The sequence below is a fragment of the Ylistrum balloti genome, unplaced genomic scaffold (assembly GCF_031769215.1).
Source record: "Ylistrum balloti isolate Yb309-2 unplaced genomic scaffold, AGI_CSIRO_Ybal_v1 Utg370386, whole genome shotgun sequence".
Lineage (NCBI taxonomy): Eukaryota > Metazoa > Mollusca > Bivalvia > Pectinida > Pectinidae > Ylistrum > Ylistrum balloti.
This window is the reverse complement of record NW_026782268.1, coordinates 1,088,230-1,106,722: the sequence shown is the minus strand read 5'-3', so window position 1 is coordinate 1,106,722 and position 18,493 is coordinate 1,088,230. Positions and strand designations below refer to the sequence as shown.

General features: G+C 34.3%; 1 protein-coding gene across 1 annotated transcript in view; it reads right to left on the bottom strand.

Moving 5' to 3' along the window:
* Positions 1–18,493, bottom strand: part of LOC132554142 (kinesin-like protein KIF21A) — a 115,964-nt gene that overhangs the window by 88,591 nt on the left and 8,880 nt on the right. The window contains exons 2-3 of the mRNA XM_060218444.1: positions 13,997–14,176; positions 293–335 (exon numbers count right to left, since the gene is read on the bottom strand). Of these exons, the coding sequence (XP_060074427.1) occupies positions 293–335; positions 13,997–14,176 (223 nt within the window). The remainder of the gene's footprint in view (positions 1–292; positions 336–13,996; positions 14,177–18,493) is intronic.

Below are 18,493 nucleotides of genomic sequence, written 5' to 3'. Positions count from 1 at the left end.
AGTTTAAATCTCATGCTTCAATTGGTTAATTTTCTTTCACTGTCTTTTGTGGTGTTAGGCGTGAAAACTTCTAACTGCCTCGCTGTCAATTTTTTTGATACCATATCTACCCTGCGGTAAGCCCTTGTGGAAAAACAAATCAATCCTGACACAATAGTCAGTAGGTATGGGTATAACACAGTTTTGTTTTTCAGCAATATATATGAGTGGGCTTATTACCAGGCACAGACTTCTTGCTCAAGAAATATCGTAAAGAGAGTTGAGATAGGCGCATATATTTGTAACATCTTACCTGTCCATAGGCAAATACTGTAGCATTGTACCCATCAAAACACCTGAAAAGAGATGAAAAGTGTTTAGTCGATATTATAGAATACACACTGTCGTAATTCTGTACTTAAAAAGACTTCATCCCTTGACTAAGCAAGATATGGCAGTCATAAACTAAATCCAGTTATTTAATGGTTTATTTTCCAGTCACATACACTGATATGAACCCTGACTAAATAAGCTGATAAGAGAACTACATTTACGATTTCCTTTTTTATATGGAGATACCCAGGAAATGTATACAGACAACTTAATATTATCACATTATAACAACAACTTTCACAACAATTAAAATCTAATTCAATAACTGACAGGTAATAAAAAGGTCTCTGTTATCCCTGATATTCATTTCAAAACTAGATAATCACATTAAATGCAGTATCGTGTAATTTTTGCGTGATTTTAGCGATAAAATTGTGAATGAATGTAAAGTACACTTGATCACCTTCATCTCAATCAAATTTTCACAAAAGATCTTTGAAAGCATCTCGCCCTGTCAACAGGTATTAATGCTTTAATTCATACTGGATATATCTGATTGCTGGGGTTTCTTGACATATAAAAAACATTTCAGAGAAAGTGTGGGCTTCATCTAGAATATCTTGAACCTGATAAACTGGATACTAGTTCTTTCATAACTCATGATGAGATAAATTAGTAAAATTTCAATCTGTAATTTTTACAACATTTTTCTAATAATAGCCTAGTTTCTGAAGAAATAAAGAAGTTCTTTATAACTGAGGACTTATTATTTTATTTGGCAAAGGACTTTAATCCTATTAGGTAGATAACACCATAACATAATCCATGTTTCATATGAACTTCGATCTGCCTCATGTAGATGTTTTTGAGGTCAATTATCCCATGAATGCATACAGAAAGTATGTGCACACCACTATAACAAAACACCATCATCTTATATATCCACTTCGGTACAGGGACGGGCACAAATTCCTCAACTAATCACAGTCCATATAAGTATATATTACAAGTATCCGTGAAAGACGTTTCAATGAACAAATAGCTTAGGACCAAATTTATAGGATGAAATGATCAGTGCAAAAGTCCCTGTGATGTTGGCATCTTACCCTAGGCTTAAATCAAAAAGGTTTTTTCACAAAATACCTACAAAATTTTAGATGAAAGCATGTATCTCATCAATGACGTCGACAAATTGTACATGTACATAATGAAGTACCCACCAGCAGCAATTTTTGCAGATGATATTGCATTTTAAGGAAACTGAATAAACAGAGGGAAGTCTTACGATAATTAGAATTTTTCGTCTTGTATTTAACTTCCTTTTTTTCAATTAACACAAATTTGTTTGAATTATTCAAAACTTTTTTCCCCCCCACAATGTCATTTCTTCTAGCTTTCGGAATCACTGTTAAAAGTTGATTAATTGAGAGTGAATTTGCTTAAGATTCATGCCACCCCTAGCTTTGAAAAACAGTCGCCTTTCTGTCTCCAACACAAGCCACCATCCTCCATTACCTTGACAACCATGATCATCAGCACTGTTTGTACTAGATGTAGAGACTGACACAAACCAATCTATCCAGCACTACAGCTTATACTGGCATCAAGACATTTCTGAGAAATTAAACATCTTCAGGAAATTAAAGAAGGCCACAAAATCTAGATTAAAATTTGATAATTATTCGTAGCTACAGATCAATGATTTGATAAATGCATTACAAAGGCCTCCTAAGCTGTGCCTACTGTACAAGTTATATATGGTATTAATTAAACCTTTTCCTTACAAACCAGAATACATATACATTCTATAAACATGACAATAAAACAGTTAATGCCAAGGTAATTCAAGCTAGGTTAACGAGAAAGGCATCCAAAACACCTTTATTATATTCCTGTTATATCCTGTTAAAGAGATATATTTTTTTCAGTAATATAAGTTCATTTTAATTTAGAATAAATGAAGAAACCCCACATTAAAAGTCAATAAACTTTAAAATTTATTAAATCTCTATGTATGTTTTTATGGTCACAGCTGCATGGTAAAGAAAAGATCAAATTCAGCAATATTCACTGACCTGAAAACAGGACGTGAGAGTGGCTGCAGCTTCATATATAATGAGGTAAAGTGAAGATAATCATAAATTTGTCATATTAAATATCCTATATAATGGTTTTCATGTTTCTGTATATCACCCGCATTATCCTTCAGTAAGTCGCTACAGAAATTGCCAATCAATGACCAAATCTAAAACTGACTTATAAAAACCTGTTGAGCAAACTAGTCTTCAAATTTACTGGTTTTAGTCCATACAGTTGGACCCTTGACATTTGTGAATTCAACACATGAAACTTTTTATAAATCATGTAGTTGGTCTTAGAACTTGGCAAATGAAAAAAAAAAAGACATAAAATTTTCCCTTAGTAATCAATATTTCCAGTACAAAAGATATTTACTCAACAGGCAATTTACCAAGTACATGCATTTCCATTCTTATTCAATTATTTTGCCAATTTCAGTATGAAACATTAAATCACTCAATATCTCTAAGCACGCGTGATACAGCTTAGCAATCGACCCCGGAATTACTTTTCCATTAGTGTGCAAATAAAAGCATATGTTTGTCCCGTTGGTTAATTACAGGGCTATGCTCTGATAAAATGCATCTGCTGTTTCGCTAAATAAGGAATGCATTGCTGAGATTTGTATCGTGCATCTTTTAATGTGCATTTTCTCTGTCTTGTCTTTAATGTGGAATTGCAAGAATCAGCAATTTAGTTTCGACAAATGTTGATACACTTTTAGTGTAGATGTATCAAACCTAAAGGATACCGAAGTAAGCTTCCATATCAAGGAATCCCTGTTTAAATCATTACCTGTGATCAATAGCAATAATATAAACATAAATTTCGATAATTTTCAAAAACACCAACATAAGTAATTATATTGTATCCCGAGTCTCAACCATAACTGTGTTCTTCACTAACAAATAAAAATTTCTATAATTTTCAAAGAGGTCACCAAAGTATGCAGTCACACATTGCGCCCCGAGTCTCAACCATCATCTGCGTTATTTACAAATAAAATAAATCAAAATCAAAGCAATAACATTTTCCTTCTGCAATAATCTGTTCAAACGAGCCGGTTCTGTTAAGATCTTTTTCTCATCATCAAGATTTTTCAATTTATCACGAATTTTAAGATTCTTCAAGGATGAATTTGTTTTGCACCTCATAAATCTGGGCACGCATTAGTTATGATAGATGTTCCCAGGGTGTTATGTTTACTGCACTAGCTAAACTCATACAGGTGTGTCATTTTCATTCATGTCAATATTATAAATTATCGCAGAGAAGCAAAGATTCATCCCTACAAGGTTTCTGATCGAATCTCACACAAAAATTTACACGGACCCCTTAATCACAATCTTGATCAAGCTTTTAAAAAGACCTAATCATTTACGTGGGTGTGGAAATAACAAGGTGTACAATACGGATGTCATAACTGCATTTGAAATATGTGTGAACAGCCATAAATTCCAATCTAAGTTTGACGATCAGATTTGTTCCTACTTATCCTGATTTAGTCAGATTCAATGCACAACCACCAAATTAAAAATTATCAGAATTGATATATCAGATATCAAGAATAACAATACTAATCAAAGCATTTATCTTCTAACAGAATTCAATTGAAAAATACAAGCAGCTCCTACACATACAAAAGAGGTTGGGAGGGCCAGGGAGATATTGCAAGTAGTGTACACGTATTGTGTGTTTGAGAGAAAGCGATGATGATACTGCTTGTACAAACAGGTTGTGTTTTAGAGAGGTAGGGAGTATGATAATGCTACACACACCTTTTGTATCAGAGAGGTAGGGAGGATGATAATGCTACATACAGCATGTGTATCAGAGAGGTAGGGAGGGTGATACTGCTAGTACACACAGCTAGTGTATCAGAGAGGTAGGGAGGGTGATACTGCTAGCACATACAGCTAGTGTATCAGAGAGGTAGGAAGGGTGATACTGCTAGTACATACAGCTAGTGTATCAGAGAGGTAGGGAGGGTGATACTGCTAGTACATACAGCTAGTGTATCAGAGAGGTAGGGAGGGTGATACTGCTAGTACACACAGCTTGTGTATCAGAGAGGTAAGGAGGGTGATACTGCTAGTACACACAGCATGTGTATCAGAGAGGTAGGGAGGGTGATACTGCTAGTACACACAGCATGTGTATCAGAGAGGTAGGGAGGGTGATACTGCTAGTACACACAGCATGTGTATCAGAGAGGTAGGGAGGGCGGGTGAAACTGCTACACACAGCTTGTGTATCAGAGAGATAGGGAGGGTGATACTGCTTTTAGGGATGGTCATATCAGATTTACTTATTCAACAATGATCTGTCAGCTATTTATGCCTAATTTGACTCCGTCTTTATCAGGTTTTCACCTGACTGCCTTGTGAGAGCCTGCAAGGAATGACTTGTGTAGTTTATCCCTGTAATGCATGACTGGATTTTTTTTTCTAATCTTTTCAATCAGTGTTTCAACAAAGTACAGTGTAGATAACATGGTTACACAAAAACGTTTCATATGTAATACTGAAGCTTAAAGTAGAATCATTCAACGAGACTTATCTCTATCTCACAGCTTTAGACTTAAACAAGACTTTTGATTTGTGTTTCACAATTACAAAAAAAAAAAGCAAAATTTTTGATATATCTAAAATAGAACATAATTTCATTGTACCAAAGAAATATTTCATAAACACTATTTCAAACATAAGACATTTTCAAATATCGATCATAGTCTATCGTATATTTTTTCACTTAAAATTTAGTCTTATAATTATAACAGTCCTTGATTTTACATCTGCCATATAAACTTAATGAGATGTATACATGTTTTATTTTTGGTGTTTACCATACACAAAAAGGTCTGATGACATTGTTGACAGTAGTGACTGTCAAACATATACAGGTAGTATATAAAAATTCAAACTAAAGTCACACCATTAAGCATGGCTCATATCCAGCTCTCAAAAGATGTATGTCTTTAGCCTTGTGACATTTTATATCATTAAATGTGGTATGCAGCTTTGATCATTTAATTTAATGCAGTACATACAGACATAATATCCAGTGTGTAAAAATACACCTGTGTGGTAAATTTACCTGTAAGTAATTCACATTACAACAGATCATTTCTTTTTTATACTTCTTTTTCAAAAATTCAAATAATATGTGTATGATTTTAAATGAGTCAGAAGGCCTAACTACTAGAAATAGAATAGGACCCAAAACTGTTCGTATCCATCTTAAACTTTTAATCTTCCAAAGACGCCATCTTATTATTATAATATATATGACTATTTTGTAAAATCAATATGAAATATAAAGGATTCTTTTGATTTCTGATAATTTAAGTAAATGATACAACTGTATTGCTAGTTCTATAAATAGTGAGAACTTGAATACACTAGGTTGAAATCAGTATAATACACTGTTGGTATGTTATGTATATGGCTACACCCATAGATTTACACTGGGTATATCAGTTCTGATCATACCTAGATAAGTTTTATCTAAGTCTACATCTATAGGAAGTGAGCTGGTCAGGGTTCACTGAATCTGTTATAAAATTCTGGGTCATTTCAGGTCAGATCACAAATTTCTCCCTCTCTTAACCCACACATATAAGTATTTAGAAATGTATCTACATCTATATAGATTGAAGCAAAAATCATTTTGTTATGAACTGATTCTAAATAAATCCCTGTAGGCCAATGTGATGCTATAGTTTGAGTCTTCATGCAATTTCTTCATCAAGGCAAGCAATTCAGTAAAACAAAGAATATTTAAGACATTTACATAATAAGAATCTCACGTTTTGAGTTCAAAATAAAAAAAATTTCAGACTGAAAACTCAAACAAATCACCTGAAGTATCCTAAAAAAACAATCTGTATATATCTACATCTATTATTCCACAATGGTCTACCACACATGACTGATGCCCTGGTTGCTTGTCTATCGCAGTGCCATCTAATAGAACAACACTAGAGGTCAACAGACCCTGGCAGAGTAGTGTTATATCAAACCACTCATGTCTGAAGATATTGTTCTTATGGGTATTTATGTCCTATCAAGATCTTGTATGTACAACATATCTCTTGGTATTTAAGGTTAAATTTCAGAGGAATGCACTATTTCTAATTATAAAACAACTGTATTTAAGCTACGATATTACAACATTTCGTCCACATACCCAATGTATTGATAAAGATGTTAACATTTCCATCCTTTCAATACAACATACATAATTTTATCTGTATTTGTTTTCAAATGTCATAGCAGCTGTTTCACAGGCAAATGTTCTTTCATCATCAATTTTAACTCACACAAAGCATTAAGTCCTTGCTAAACCCTAAATTTATCGTCTCCATAAAATTTGTTATGTGGTGTTTGTTCGTTTGGGTTTTTTTAAGACTAAAATTTACACCAACTGTACATTGTAATTGTATCTTGAAAGCCTTGTATAATGACAATTTCTGTATCTGATTCAAAGACAAATTGGCTCAGTAATGTAAAACATTTTCAATGTCTCTAGGTTTTGGATATGTTTGGTTTAAACACAATGTTTGTTGTAAACGTTGGTTTATACTCAACATTAAACAACACTTGATTGATGCTTTTGTACAGAATTTAAATGTTTTGAAAACCATTCTAAATGTTTTTTTGTTTACTTTTCTACCAGACGTTAGTTGTCTTCATTACTATCTTAGAAAATCATTACCAAAGTCATATGTTTCAGTAATTACAAAATTTAGGTTGTCACCCATGATCTTTGTATAGAAAGAGGTAGATATGAAAGTACACCCTAGGGCCATGAAATTGATGATTTTGATGAAGCACCTTAAGACTCCTTCATCCGTGTCAAAGCATTTGATTCTTCCATATCTGGATGTTGAAAAGAGGATTTTTGAAATCAATTTTGAGTCAATTTGACCCCTTTTGGCCTTGCCCATCAGCCCCTGGGGGTCAACCTGGATCAATATGGCCATATCATCAAGCTGTCATCCTTTGCTCATAATTCTAGCCAAGTTAAAAATATTTCCAATGAAAATTAAACAAATTATGCTCAAAAATCTATCTTCCTTTTTCAACTTTAGTAAATTTTACACCCTCCCTACTGGGAAATGTGAGACCCAGAGGCCATGAAATTCACAAATTTGGTAAAGCACCTTAAGATGCTTCCATCCATGAAGAGCATTTGATTCTACAATATCTGGGTGTTAAGAAGAAGATTTTTGAAATTAGAGTCAGTTTGACACTTTTGGACCAGCCAGTCTTCATGATCAGGCCCCTGTTGGACGGAGACCATGTAATTCACTATTTTGATTCATCTAATTCCAGCGAAGGTTTCTGAAAAATTTCACTGAAATAGTTTCAGGGGTTTTTGAGAAGGAGTTGAAAATTTCAAAAAGTTTACTGATGCACGACACAGGACAAAGGTGATCACAATAGGTCACCATGAGACTTATTAAGTTTACATCAAGTAACCAGGCAAAATTTCCAGTTGCTAAGGTTATACCAAATGTTAATGCAAATCCTATTGTTCATTCTCCATAATATGTCTATATCACAATAATCACTCACTTTTATATTATAATCTGTTGTAACTATTTAGCTGATTAGCTAAAAGGCTAATGACCAATAAAACAGTCGACTGTCCACTGTTAATATGCATACATTGTGCAAATACATTTCTTTTAAACTGGGCAGTAATTTATTCACTTCATGCTTAACTTGTGAAAATGACAACTTGTTTAACTTTGCCATTGTATGAAGAAATAAAAAGACTTTGGAAATGCATTGGTATCTTCCAGCAGTTGTGAGGTTGCAAATGAAACAACAGCTGTTGGATTAGGATTCCACATACAGGTGCATGGTATTGTTGGGGTGAAATTTCCTTTTCAAAAATATCAATAACTCTTCTAAAATTTTTTGTTTCTTTTCAATACAAGATTTTAAAAGGATTTAAGTTAAAAAGAGCTACGACACTCCTGGTTCTAGATTTGATAGATACTAAGTTCCTTCACTGTTCAACTAGATAACCAGGAATATGCTGGATGATTGAGCAGTAGACAGGAACAGGTAAGGAATATCATAATAACAACAGCATCGGAGTAGGGTCTTTAGATTTAAATTTCAGGGCTCTCACACCCCATTTTGGGACTGGGGCCCGGGGTCCTTAGAATTAGGAAAAAAATAGCAGCATTTTCCTTGGAATTGGGAAAACTTGGGGTCTAAATTGGGAAAAAAAGATACCATTTTGCATTGGGAATGGGGCCAAATATTGGCCCCAAACCTGACAGATTGAGAGCCCTGAATTTGTACGATTATAATAACTAACAAGAGATCCCAGAGGGATCTTGGTGCCCACCATTTGAGGATCTGTTTTCAGTTCTTGAAGATTGTTTTTTGTTTGTTACAGGTGTTGTAAATGTTCATGAACTGGTCTTCATTGAATGTACTCAATGATGGCACAAGATATTTTTATTAAGCACCTATTAGCAAATATCATTTGAAAAAGATCCCAAAGTATTATTAGATAGCAGTCAGTTACAGGTGGATAATGGACAATATGCTTGTGCTGTATTACTGTCGACATCCAAGATGGCTGCCTGTGGGCCACCTTGATTTCAAATCAGTCCAAAAAAGGTACAATGCACAACTAGGGACCAAGGGAAACCAATATCTATGAAATATCAGAAGGATCCATCCTGGACTTCCTCAGATATAGCAGTAACAAGATTTTACTCTTAAAATCCAAGATGGCTGCCTGTCAGCCATCTTGATTTCAGATCAGTCCAAAAACGTAAAATGCACAACTTGGAACCAAAGGGAACCTGCATATGAAATTTGAGAAAGATCCATCCAGTACTTTCCAAGAAATAGCAGTAACAAACTTTTACATTCAAAATCCAAGATGGCCACCTGTCTGCCATCTTGATATGAAATTTGAAAAGACCCATCCAGTACTTTCAAGAAAAGGTAACAAACTTCAATGCACAACTAGGTACAATGCACAACTAGGGAAACTGCATATGAAATTTGAGAAAGATCCATCCAGTACTTTTCCAGAAATAGCGGTAACAAACTTTTACTTCCAAAATCCAAGATGGCCACCTGACCCCCATCTTGAATTCGAATCAGTCCAAAAAAGGTACAATGCACAACTAGGGACCAAGGGGAAACTGCATATGAAATTTGAGAAAGATCCATCCAGTACTTTTCCAGAAATAGCAGTAACAAACTTTTACTTCCAAAATCCAAGACGGCTACCTGTCGGCCATCTTGAATGCGAATCAGTTCAAAAAGGTACAATGCACAACTAGGGACCAAGGGGAACCTGCATATGAAATTTGAGAAAGATCCATCCAGTACTTTTCCAGAAATAGCGGTAACAAACTTTTACTTCCAAAATCCAAGATGGCCACCTGTCGGCCATCTTGAATGCGAATCAGTTCAAAAAAGGTACAATGCACAACTAGGGACCAAGGGGAACCTGCATATGAAATTTGAGAAAGATCCATCCAGTACTTTTCTAGAAATAGCGGTAACAAGAATTGTTTACGGACGGACGACGGACCACGGACGCAGGGCGATTTGAATAACCCACCATCTATTTGAATAGATGGTGGGCTAATAAATTTGAAGAACCTACACTCTGCTGTGATCGATACTCCTTCACAAAATTGTAATAGTGTACAGTCAAATGATCAATTTTCTCCATGAAAATGTAGTAGGTAAAATTATGTATGCTAAATACACAGAATATCATTATCTCATTTATGACCATGGCTGTACAGAGCCAATAAACCTAGCACACAAACAAAAAGCATCTCATTCATACATTTATGATGTGTGATATACTTATTCCATTTTTGAATGGGACACAAAAGAATCTAAATTTTGTTTGCAAGTACCCTGTTTGACACTTTGATATATTATACTTTAAAGCTTTCAAATCACAATAGAGATGTGCCATACATTCACTAATGCAAAATTGTCTATCACTACCTGTGATGTTTTACAGAGCATTGTATCGTTTCAACGCCTAGAAAAATTATAACAATACTGACTTTTCAGTATGAACTGTTACTATCTACACATAATATGTTTTCTAATTTTCAATGGTGGTCTATTATGTCAATTCAGGGTGACAAAGCCACAGATATTTTTGTTATACATGAAAGATTTCGCAATGAATTGAAAGTCAACAAGAAAATCTGATCTACAGCGGTAGTGGTATGCGTGATGAGCCACCAACATGCAAAAACCTGACGATCAAATCACAATCGAAACACATCTCAATTTACATAGCCCTTTCATAAACCTTACCTCACCGTGAACACAAGTTAAATATTGAATAAATATTTATATAATTGATTCTCCAAACTAGAAAAAGTCAGTGCAATCCATTATATCACGCAATTTAGATGTCTCATTCACAATGTGTATTGACTCAGTGATTCGAAGTCAAGTAATGTACATAAGATCTTATATTTTAAGTAAGAAAATCAAGATGATTGACAAACATTAAATTGAATAATTCACTATTTCTTTTGAGTAATAAATATAAAAGTGCTGTTATTTATTATAAAGTCATGATGCATTTTCACTAAATATTTACAAAAGATCTTTTTTCCATACTTTTATGATATAATGAGACTGTGGAAAGAGTAGAAGAAGAAGAATATTAAATTTTGTATTGTGAATGAATACGTTGATTCAATTATCCATTTTTTCTGTTCTAGACATTTTAGGAGACTAAGAGACTTGTATGTTATATCCTAGTCTATATCATAAATACATGTCAATGACATTCTCAAGCTGTGTGCATAACATAAATTTAAAACACTGAAAACTAAACTCAAGTAATTTCAAGGAAGAACTTTTCTTCTGTTGAAACTGAATTGAGCTTCAAAGGAGAAATCTGTGATTAAAATATTGTATTTTTATCTTAGCTACATCATATTTTATCAAAAAGATAACAAGTTGACAACTATCATTTCCTTAAGCTTTGGTTTATAACTATGCCTGAACTACCTCACGTTAGACTTGTAAGGCTCAGATGGATAATATGTTGTGTGGATTTCAGAGTATAATGTACATTATTACTGAGCTAGTATATTGTACAAGGATTCCAAGATGACGTCAGAGAAGAATCTGTAGCAAATTCCATGAAATTGATTCATTAATCAATGGTACCACCTCATTGATTGGACTCAGTATATCAGGTCGGCTGTCAGCACACAGTTATCATCACACAATGGCCAACTTATCTAATAGACAAGTCATCAACCAACCTAGATTCCATTGTCGTTCCAAATGTAGACAAGATTGTATATTACCAACTGGAGACATAATTACAATCCAAATTAGAACCGACACACAAAACTGCTTTGATATATATAAGGTTTCTAAAACTCAATTTCTTGTGGAAAGGTCAACTCTGCCGAAGGCCCTGACAGGAAACCAACTTTGGTCTCCAGCCCACAATCCAAATCTCTACCAATTTAATTGATCCACAGAACTGATCATGCTCTGTCAGCTGGAAGCCACATAAGGAGCTTGCTCCTTATACTCTTCTACCCCACTTGTTATTTTTGAGATTTTCTCAGATCTCAGCTTGACTCCATCCCCGAAGATTAATTTGGGTGCTAATGTCGCAGGGTTAAGGAAAGAAAACTTCATTCTTGCCCAAGTCCTGAATCTCTGTAACAGTAGTCTATTCAGACAATTTATGGGAAATTTTGAAATGTAAGGTGCTACAGTTGTGTACAATTCAATAAATTTATTGTTCATATGAATTTGCAATAAGATGCCCTTATGTTTTATCATTATGATTTCATGCTTTCATGCCAGACATATTGTTTGCAATACATGAAAAGTTTAACTTGGCCAGCAATATGCACTCCAATACTTTGATTCAGAGGCCCCATGCATAAATATATGGTATGTGACTAAGCCTTTGGATTAAACCTGTACTCCAGGTGTACAATTACTCACCTGTATACACATATATATTAACATAGATAGCCCTATTGACCCATCAGTTAGATATATATATATATTTTCATTTTGACCAGTGTGACCTTTTGACATTTTTGACCTTAATGGGATAGGAGTTTATCTATCCACACCCACTTATCATTCTACTTTATGGTTATCAACATAAGGCATATACATAATAATGACTAAATGACCTTTTTTGTTATTTTGAACTTTACAGCTCTACCTGATATCAAGATCATCTTTATGCTGGTATCACAAACAAACCATGTTATGAACAGAATAAAACTAACAAAGCTTACAAACGTAACTGTACCTCAGAGGTAAGTAATTATATAAGTAAAGCAACTTAACCAGACTTTCTACAGAAGTGATATCATTATAGGTGTAAAGGACAGTTAAATGACTCACACTGATGGTCCTGATACAGTGTAGCCAGCAGCACAAATTCTTACCTATTGATTTTCTACACCAAAAGCTTATATATGCCTTCAAACAACATTTCTAAACTTCAAAATATCCAACCCCAGAAATGCATAGCGCATTTTTATTAAAGAATACTACGTATCTTTATTGCTGTTTAATTTATCAGCATATCTCAACTACCCAAGGCCTAAAGTCTGAGCAATAATTTTCCTGTATAAATGAATGAGGCAATTACAATTTAATGTTTTTCAAAACGAAAAAAATGAAATTTTTATTTCAAAATAATTTTAAAAAAAAAATGAAATTGTTGTTCACACATCGCTACATAACACAATACTGTAGCTGTACTATATAAATAAATTTATGATGTTGCATCCTTCTAGATATAAGGAAGATGGTATATATCTTGATGGGAGCATATATATATATTCACCGACAAAATGTTTCAGCCATTAAAGAATTAATGGACGACCATCAGTTAAGTGGTAAAAGTAGTAAAAATGTCAAACTGTTCTATGTGTTTTGATAGGTCTATAGATGAGGTTCAGTTCCCTAGCTATTTCACCCTACACTCATAGTACTGAGAAATATCCTGATCATATACTGCTGATTCAGTACAAATATGATACTGCAGTCTGTATAATTATTGACTCAAAGGACTGGAGCTGGTGCTGAAGCTTCAGACTGATTATCATGTTGCACACACTGACAATCTGCTGAATTCCCTTATGGACATTCAATAAGAGTGACTCTTCTTATGTAATATGTAGATCATAATTTTTTGCTTGTTTTATCGACCTGAATACTTACATGGGTTTCTAAGTGACATATCAGTAAATCACTACACAGGGAAACACTAGAACTTGTAGAAAAGTCTGAATATAGATCTGGTGTTTATACTTCCTGGTTCCCCCAGTCCATATTATCAGCAAAATTTCAGAATTATTGAGTAAATGGAACCATTCCACCAAAAGAAAACAACATATGCTAATTTTAGATATAAGTTTGACAAAAGAAAAACTAATTAAAATTTTGTTTGGATTTCTGTAGTTTTTGAGGACAGAGAAATCTGGATCAGGCATATATTCTACAGTCTGAAAGTTTGAAAACAGTTTGAAAACGCCAATGTTGTTGATATCTAGCTACCTGTATTGTTGGATAGAGAGGAAAATACTTACCCTTCAATTAGTTTGAATACACATTTCTCGTAGATTTCACATTGCTGTGTAGGGATGTCGAATGTGTAGTCGAAGGTGAAGGCCTTATCTTTACCGAGCATCACCTGTTGACCACCAGGTAGCACCGTCGTACACACCTGACACATATCTATCCTCTCGCGTGCCAGCTGGGGACGGATTCTGCAGAAGGAAAAAAAAATCTTCTGTCAATGTCACAAAAAAATTGTCATATTTACATAATCTTAATTTCAAATATCAACAGATTTCACATACTGTAAATAAAATTTCAGAAATATATTACATGGACAAAAATTCTTTGATTTTGCAACTATAATATTAATATAATATAATATTACAGTGTACTTAAGTGTTGATTAAGCATTGGCAACAATTATCTGCAGCAAATTGCTGTCTTTCTCAACAAGAGGCCTGAGGTGCCTGCATTGCTCACCTGACTAATGCAGCTATTCATGTATTTGACAAAAAATTTCAAATATGTCAAACAATTTCTGAAATAATTTCTCCATGGTTCCCTTGTTTTCTGACACAGATCAGATTTACCATTTATTAAAACTGCTTTCCTCCAAACTTGGACAATATGCTTATAAGGAAGGATTTTTAAGAACTAACATTTCCCAAATTGGGCCCCATCACTCAAACCCCAGGGGATGGGGACCCATCGTTCATACTAAACCGATTCAATTTCAATCAAGAAAATTTCAGACCAAATTTGAGCAAAATCGAATCATTCCTACAGAAAGAGTAGAATTTTAAAGAATTTACTCTTTTTCCTGTTTTAGGCCCCGCACCACCTGTCCCGGAGGCTGAGACCTAATGTCTATATAAGATTGATTAACCATCACCCAAGAATGCTTCAGACCAAATTTAGGAAATATCCATTCATTGATCTACTCTATTTGTCCTATTGGGCCTCGCCTTCCTTCAGACCATATGAGTTGATATTTCTTTTTCCTTTGGTCTCACCAGTTCATACCCCTATTCTTTTTTTCATTGATATAATTATCACCCATTTAAGTACTGTTGAATTCTTTTTCAAGTATTCTCCAATGGTTTATCCTGACTGGCCTCTGACATCTTTGCCATTACTAAACATTTTACATTCTACTTTAGTTAAAAATAGACATTTTGCTTGAAAAAAGTGAGAGCTGACACGGGTTACCATAAAACTTTATAACAGACTGCAGTAAAGCACATCCAAATATTTGTAGTTCAGAATTTTTATCTTTATGCTACAATCATACCTTATGTACATTCTTCTATCCAGAAACATGACTTTTTTCACAAAATTCATGATATTCCTATATTGACTTTGGTCAAGTCTAGACAGACATACTTTGTATGCAAAGACCATCAACTTGTTTGCTTATCTGTACAATTTATCTCAATCAATACTCCCCAGATAAAAAAAAACCCTCTTTACAGAATGTTAAACCTAAACATCCTCCATTTCTTATTGTTCGTTCCTGACCGTGTACAATCAAAATATTTTCCTTGAAGCAATTTTTACAAATTAAGATAGACATTCTGATACACTGTTACTTTAAACTTTCAAGACATTTGTTACAGTGCCCAAAGGTACAACTTTATATTGGAGTTTAATGCTTTTTGTCTGCTGAGCATGCATGGACAAAATTTCTTCTGCACCATTGAATTACAAATACTGTGACAGCAGGGACTATAATTGAACATTTGCCAGTCCTTCATTTTGACGATGTCTGGGTCAGACAGCTAGATGTTATATATTAATTCCCAGTTTACAATTTTTTCTTTCTCCATCAACCTCAGAGAAGATCCAGGTGTTGTGCTTTGTGATTTCTGTTTCTACTGCTTTCCTGCAGTGTCTTGTTTGTTTGGACACTTTTGCCCCAATCCAGGATTACCGGTAAGCATCAGATCATGCACCTTACCTCAGATCTTCACCTGAGGTTACAAAGGCCAAAACTCTAACCAAATCAGGGCTATTGCCCCCATCTCAACACTTATCAAATAAAAATCTTGATAAACTAATACAATGTAAGGAAACAGATATATATTTTAAAATTACAGATCACATGTCAGAAAGACTGCATGGAAAAGGAAGTTCACTGCACAAAACCTGTACTTCAGCAAAAAAATGGAATCAAACATATCTTTCCCCACTATATACATGCTGTCAGTGAGGCATTTATCCAACAATTGACATTAAAATCAACAAGCTTCGATCTTCATTCTGAAGTCAATACTCCTCATCACATAGGAGTTATTTTTTGCATGGACATCTACAGCTTTTTCAGACCTGAACCTTTAATCCATACGTATGCTGTATGTCAGTTCATCTTCCTTACAAGTCTAAATATAGCATTTTTATTGTCTAGTTATCGGAGTGAGAGTCGGTCTGATTAAGTCCAAAACCTTGTTGGTAGTATGTACTCTGTAAGCCAATACTTTGGAGAATGTCCAAAACTCACGGATAACTGTCCTTGTATGGGAAGTTTTTACAGATAGAGGCCTGGCTTATCATCCAAAGGCAAACAGCCTCTTATATGGTCAAAATGATGATCAAGTTTATAAAGATTGACGTTAGGATGTTCGTATGTTAGCCAATGTTTGGAAATACGCTAGGGAGATATTATAGTGGGTTAAGTAAATACATTATTCAATACTCTGTAATAGATATATACGCCACTATGTATGTACAAATGTTCCAGCACACAGCGAATATGATGCCATACTTCCACAAGATGATAAATGTTGCTGACTGTAATGTAAAATTATACATTTTCACACGAATATCCGGAAATAAACATAGGAATTAGATATAATTTGAATCCATTTCATGAATGTAAGAGCTATACAAACTTCAATTTTTGTTTCGATGTATACACATAGCTATGTAACAACACGGGTGGCTGTTTCTTGTTTACATACTACGATATCAATAATAATGTTAATTGAATAAGCATCCTGATAGCAAATACGAGCTCTAAATTTCACATCAGGAACAGAATAAGTGAATTTATCAAATCAAATCAGAACATGTATATTGTGATCAAAATTTTGTTTCATAAAAATCAACTTATGTCGAAAACTTTTAAACAAACGATATATTGTAATTTCTGGGCCTTTTACTCTTTCTATGCTGCTTTAAGAAATGATCTAATAAGTAATTTTGCTAAACACTAGTCATAGAGCGAAAATGACGTAAAGAATTCGTAGGTATGAATTTTTCATGAAATCATAGCCCATATGTAATGATCATGTACATCATTGCAAGTCAGTTGGTGTTATTTTACAATTGTGAAACAAATTTTTTCAAATTATCTAAATTTTGGCCTAGATGTTAGTGTGTGCGGGGTCTTAATAAGGAAAGAAACTGGAGAATCCAGGAAAAACCCACATGATCAGGCAGGCTATCGAATACCTGTTCATGTCCGTACCTCGAACGCCTAGGTGAAAGGTTAATAGGTTACCAAGTGAGAGCATCATGATCAACCAATCATCCTATTGGCATCCTAGGAAGCAATTTCAAATAATACAGAAATTAACTCTCCATTGCCACTGTTTAATCTTCAATACAGCTGAGTGCATTAATGACAAATAGTGAATCATGCATCTAAAAAACCTCACAGATGGCTATCAAACAGAATTTGATATAAAGCCTAACAACGCTTCACTAAACAAGGGTACTTTATTTCTAGAATATCATTAATTAATATGTCATACTGCCATTTCACAGGTGTCAAATCGTGTTGGCTTCCAAATAAATATTTTATAGAATATGAATAAAAACAAGAGGCCCGAGGGCCTGTATCACTCACCTAGATATCTAAGTCAATAATGCAAAACTTTCCATTTCTTTTGAAGGAAAACATTCCCCCTGTAAGTCTCACCCCACAGATACAGATTCAAATTCCCTAGGAATGCGGACAGAGATCAGCTGTTGATCTCTTGATGTCCAGTAATGTTTTTAATTTATTGGTTAGTAATCTCAATGGCTTCAAACATATAATCTGTCCTTGGAAGGATCATACCTCAGGTAAAATTATAACTTATCATTGTGTTTTATCTCCTGATGCTTAGCAATGCTATAGTTATTCAGTGGAGATAACAAATTTTTCAATGACCAAAGATCCAAATGAATTGTTGATGGTGCAAAGCGGTGATATGAAAATGAACTAAATCTACTTGGGAGTTAATTTTTCCCTGTTGGGCCCGTACATCTGGCCCAAGGGGCCAAAATGCATGCTTTGTACAAAACTGATTTCACCATACCCAAGCATGCTTCAGACCAAATTAGGACAATATCCTGCAATTCCTAGAGAACAAGATAGATTTTTAAAAAATTTATTGATTTTTCATATTGGGCCCTGCCCCTCATGCCCCAGGAGGGTCAGGCCCACCATTTACACAAAATTTATTTCTGTATCTCCCAAGGATGATTCAGACCAAATTTGGTTAAAATCTTATCAGTCATTCATGAATAGTTGACATATGACG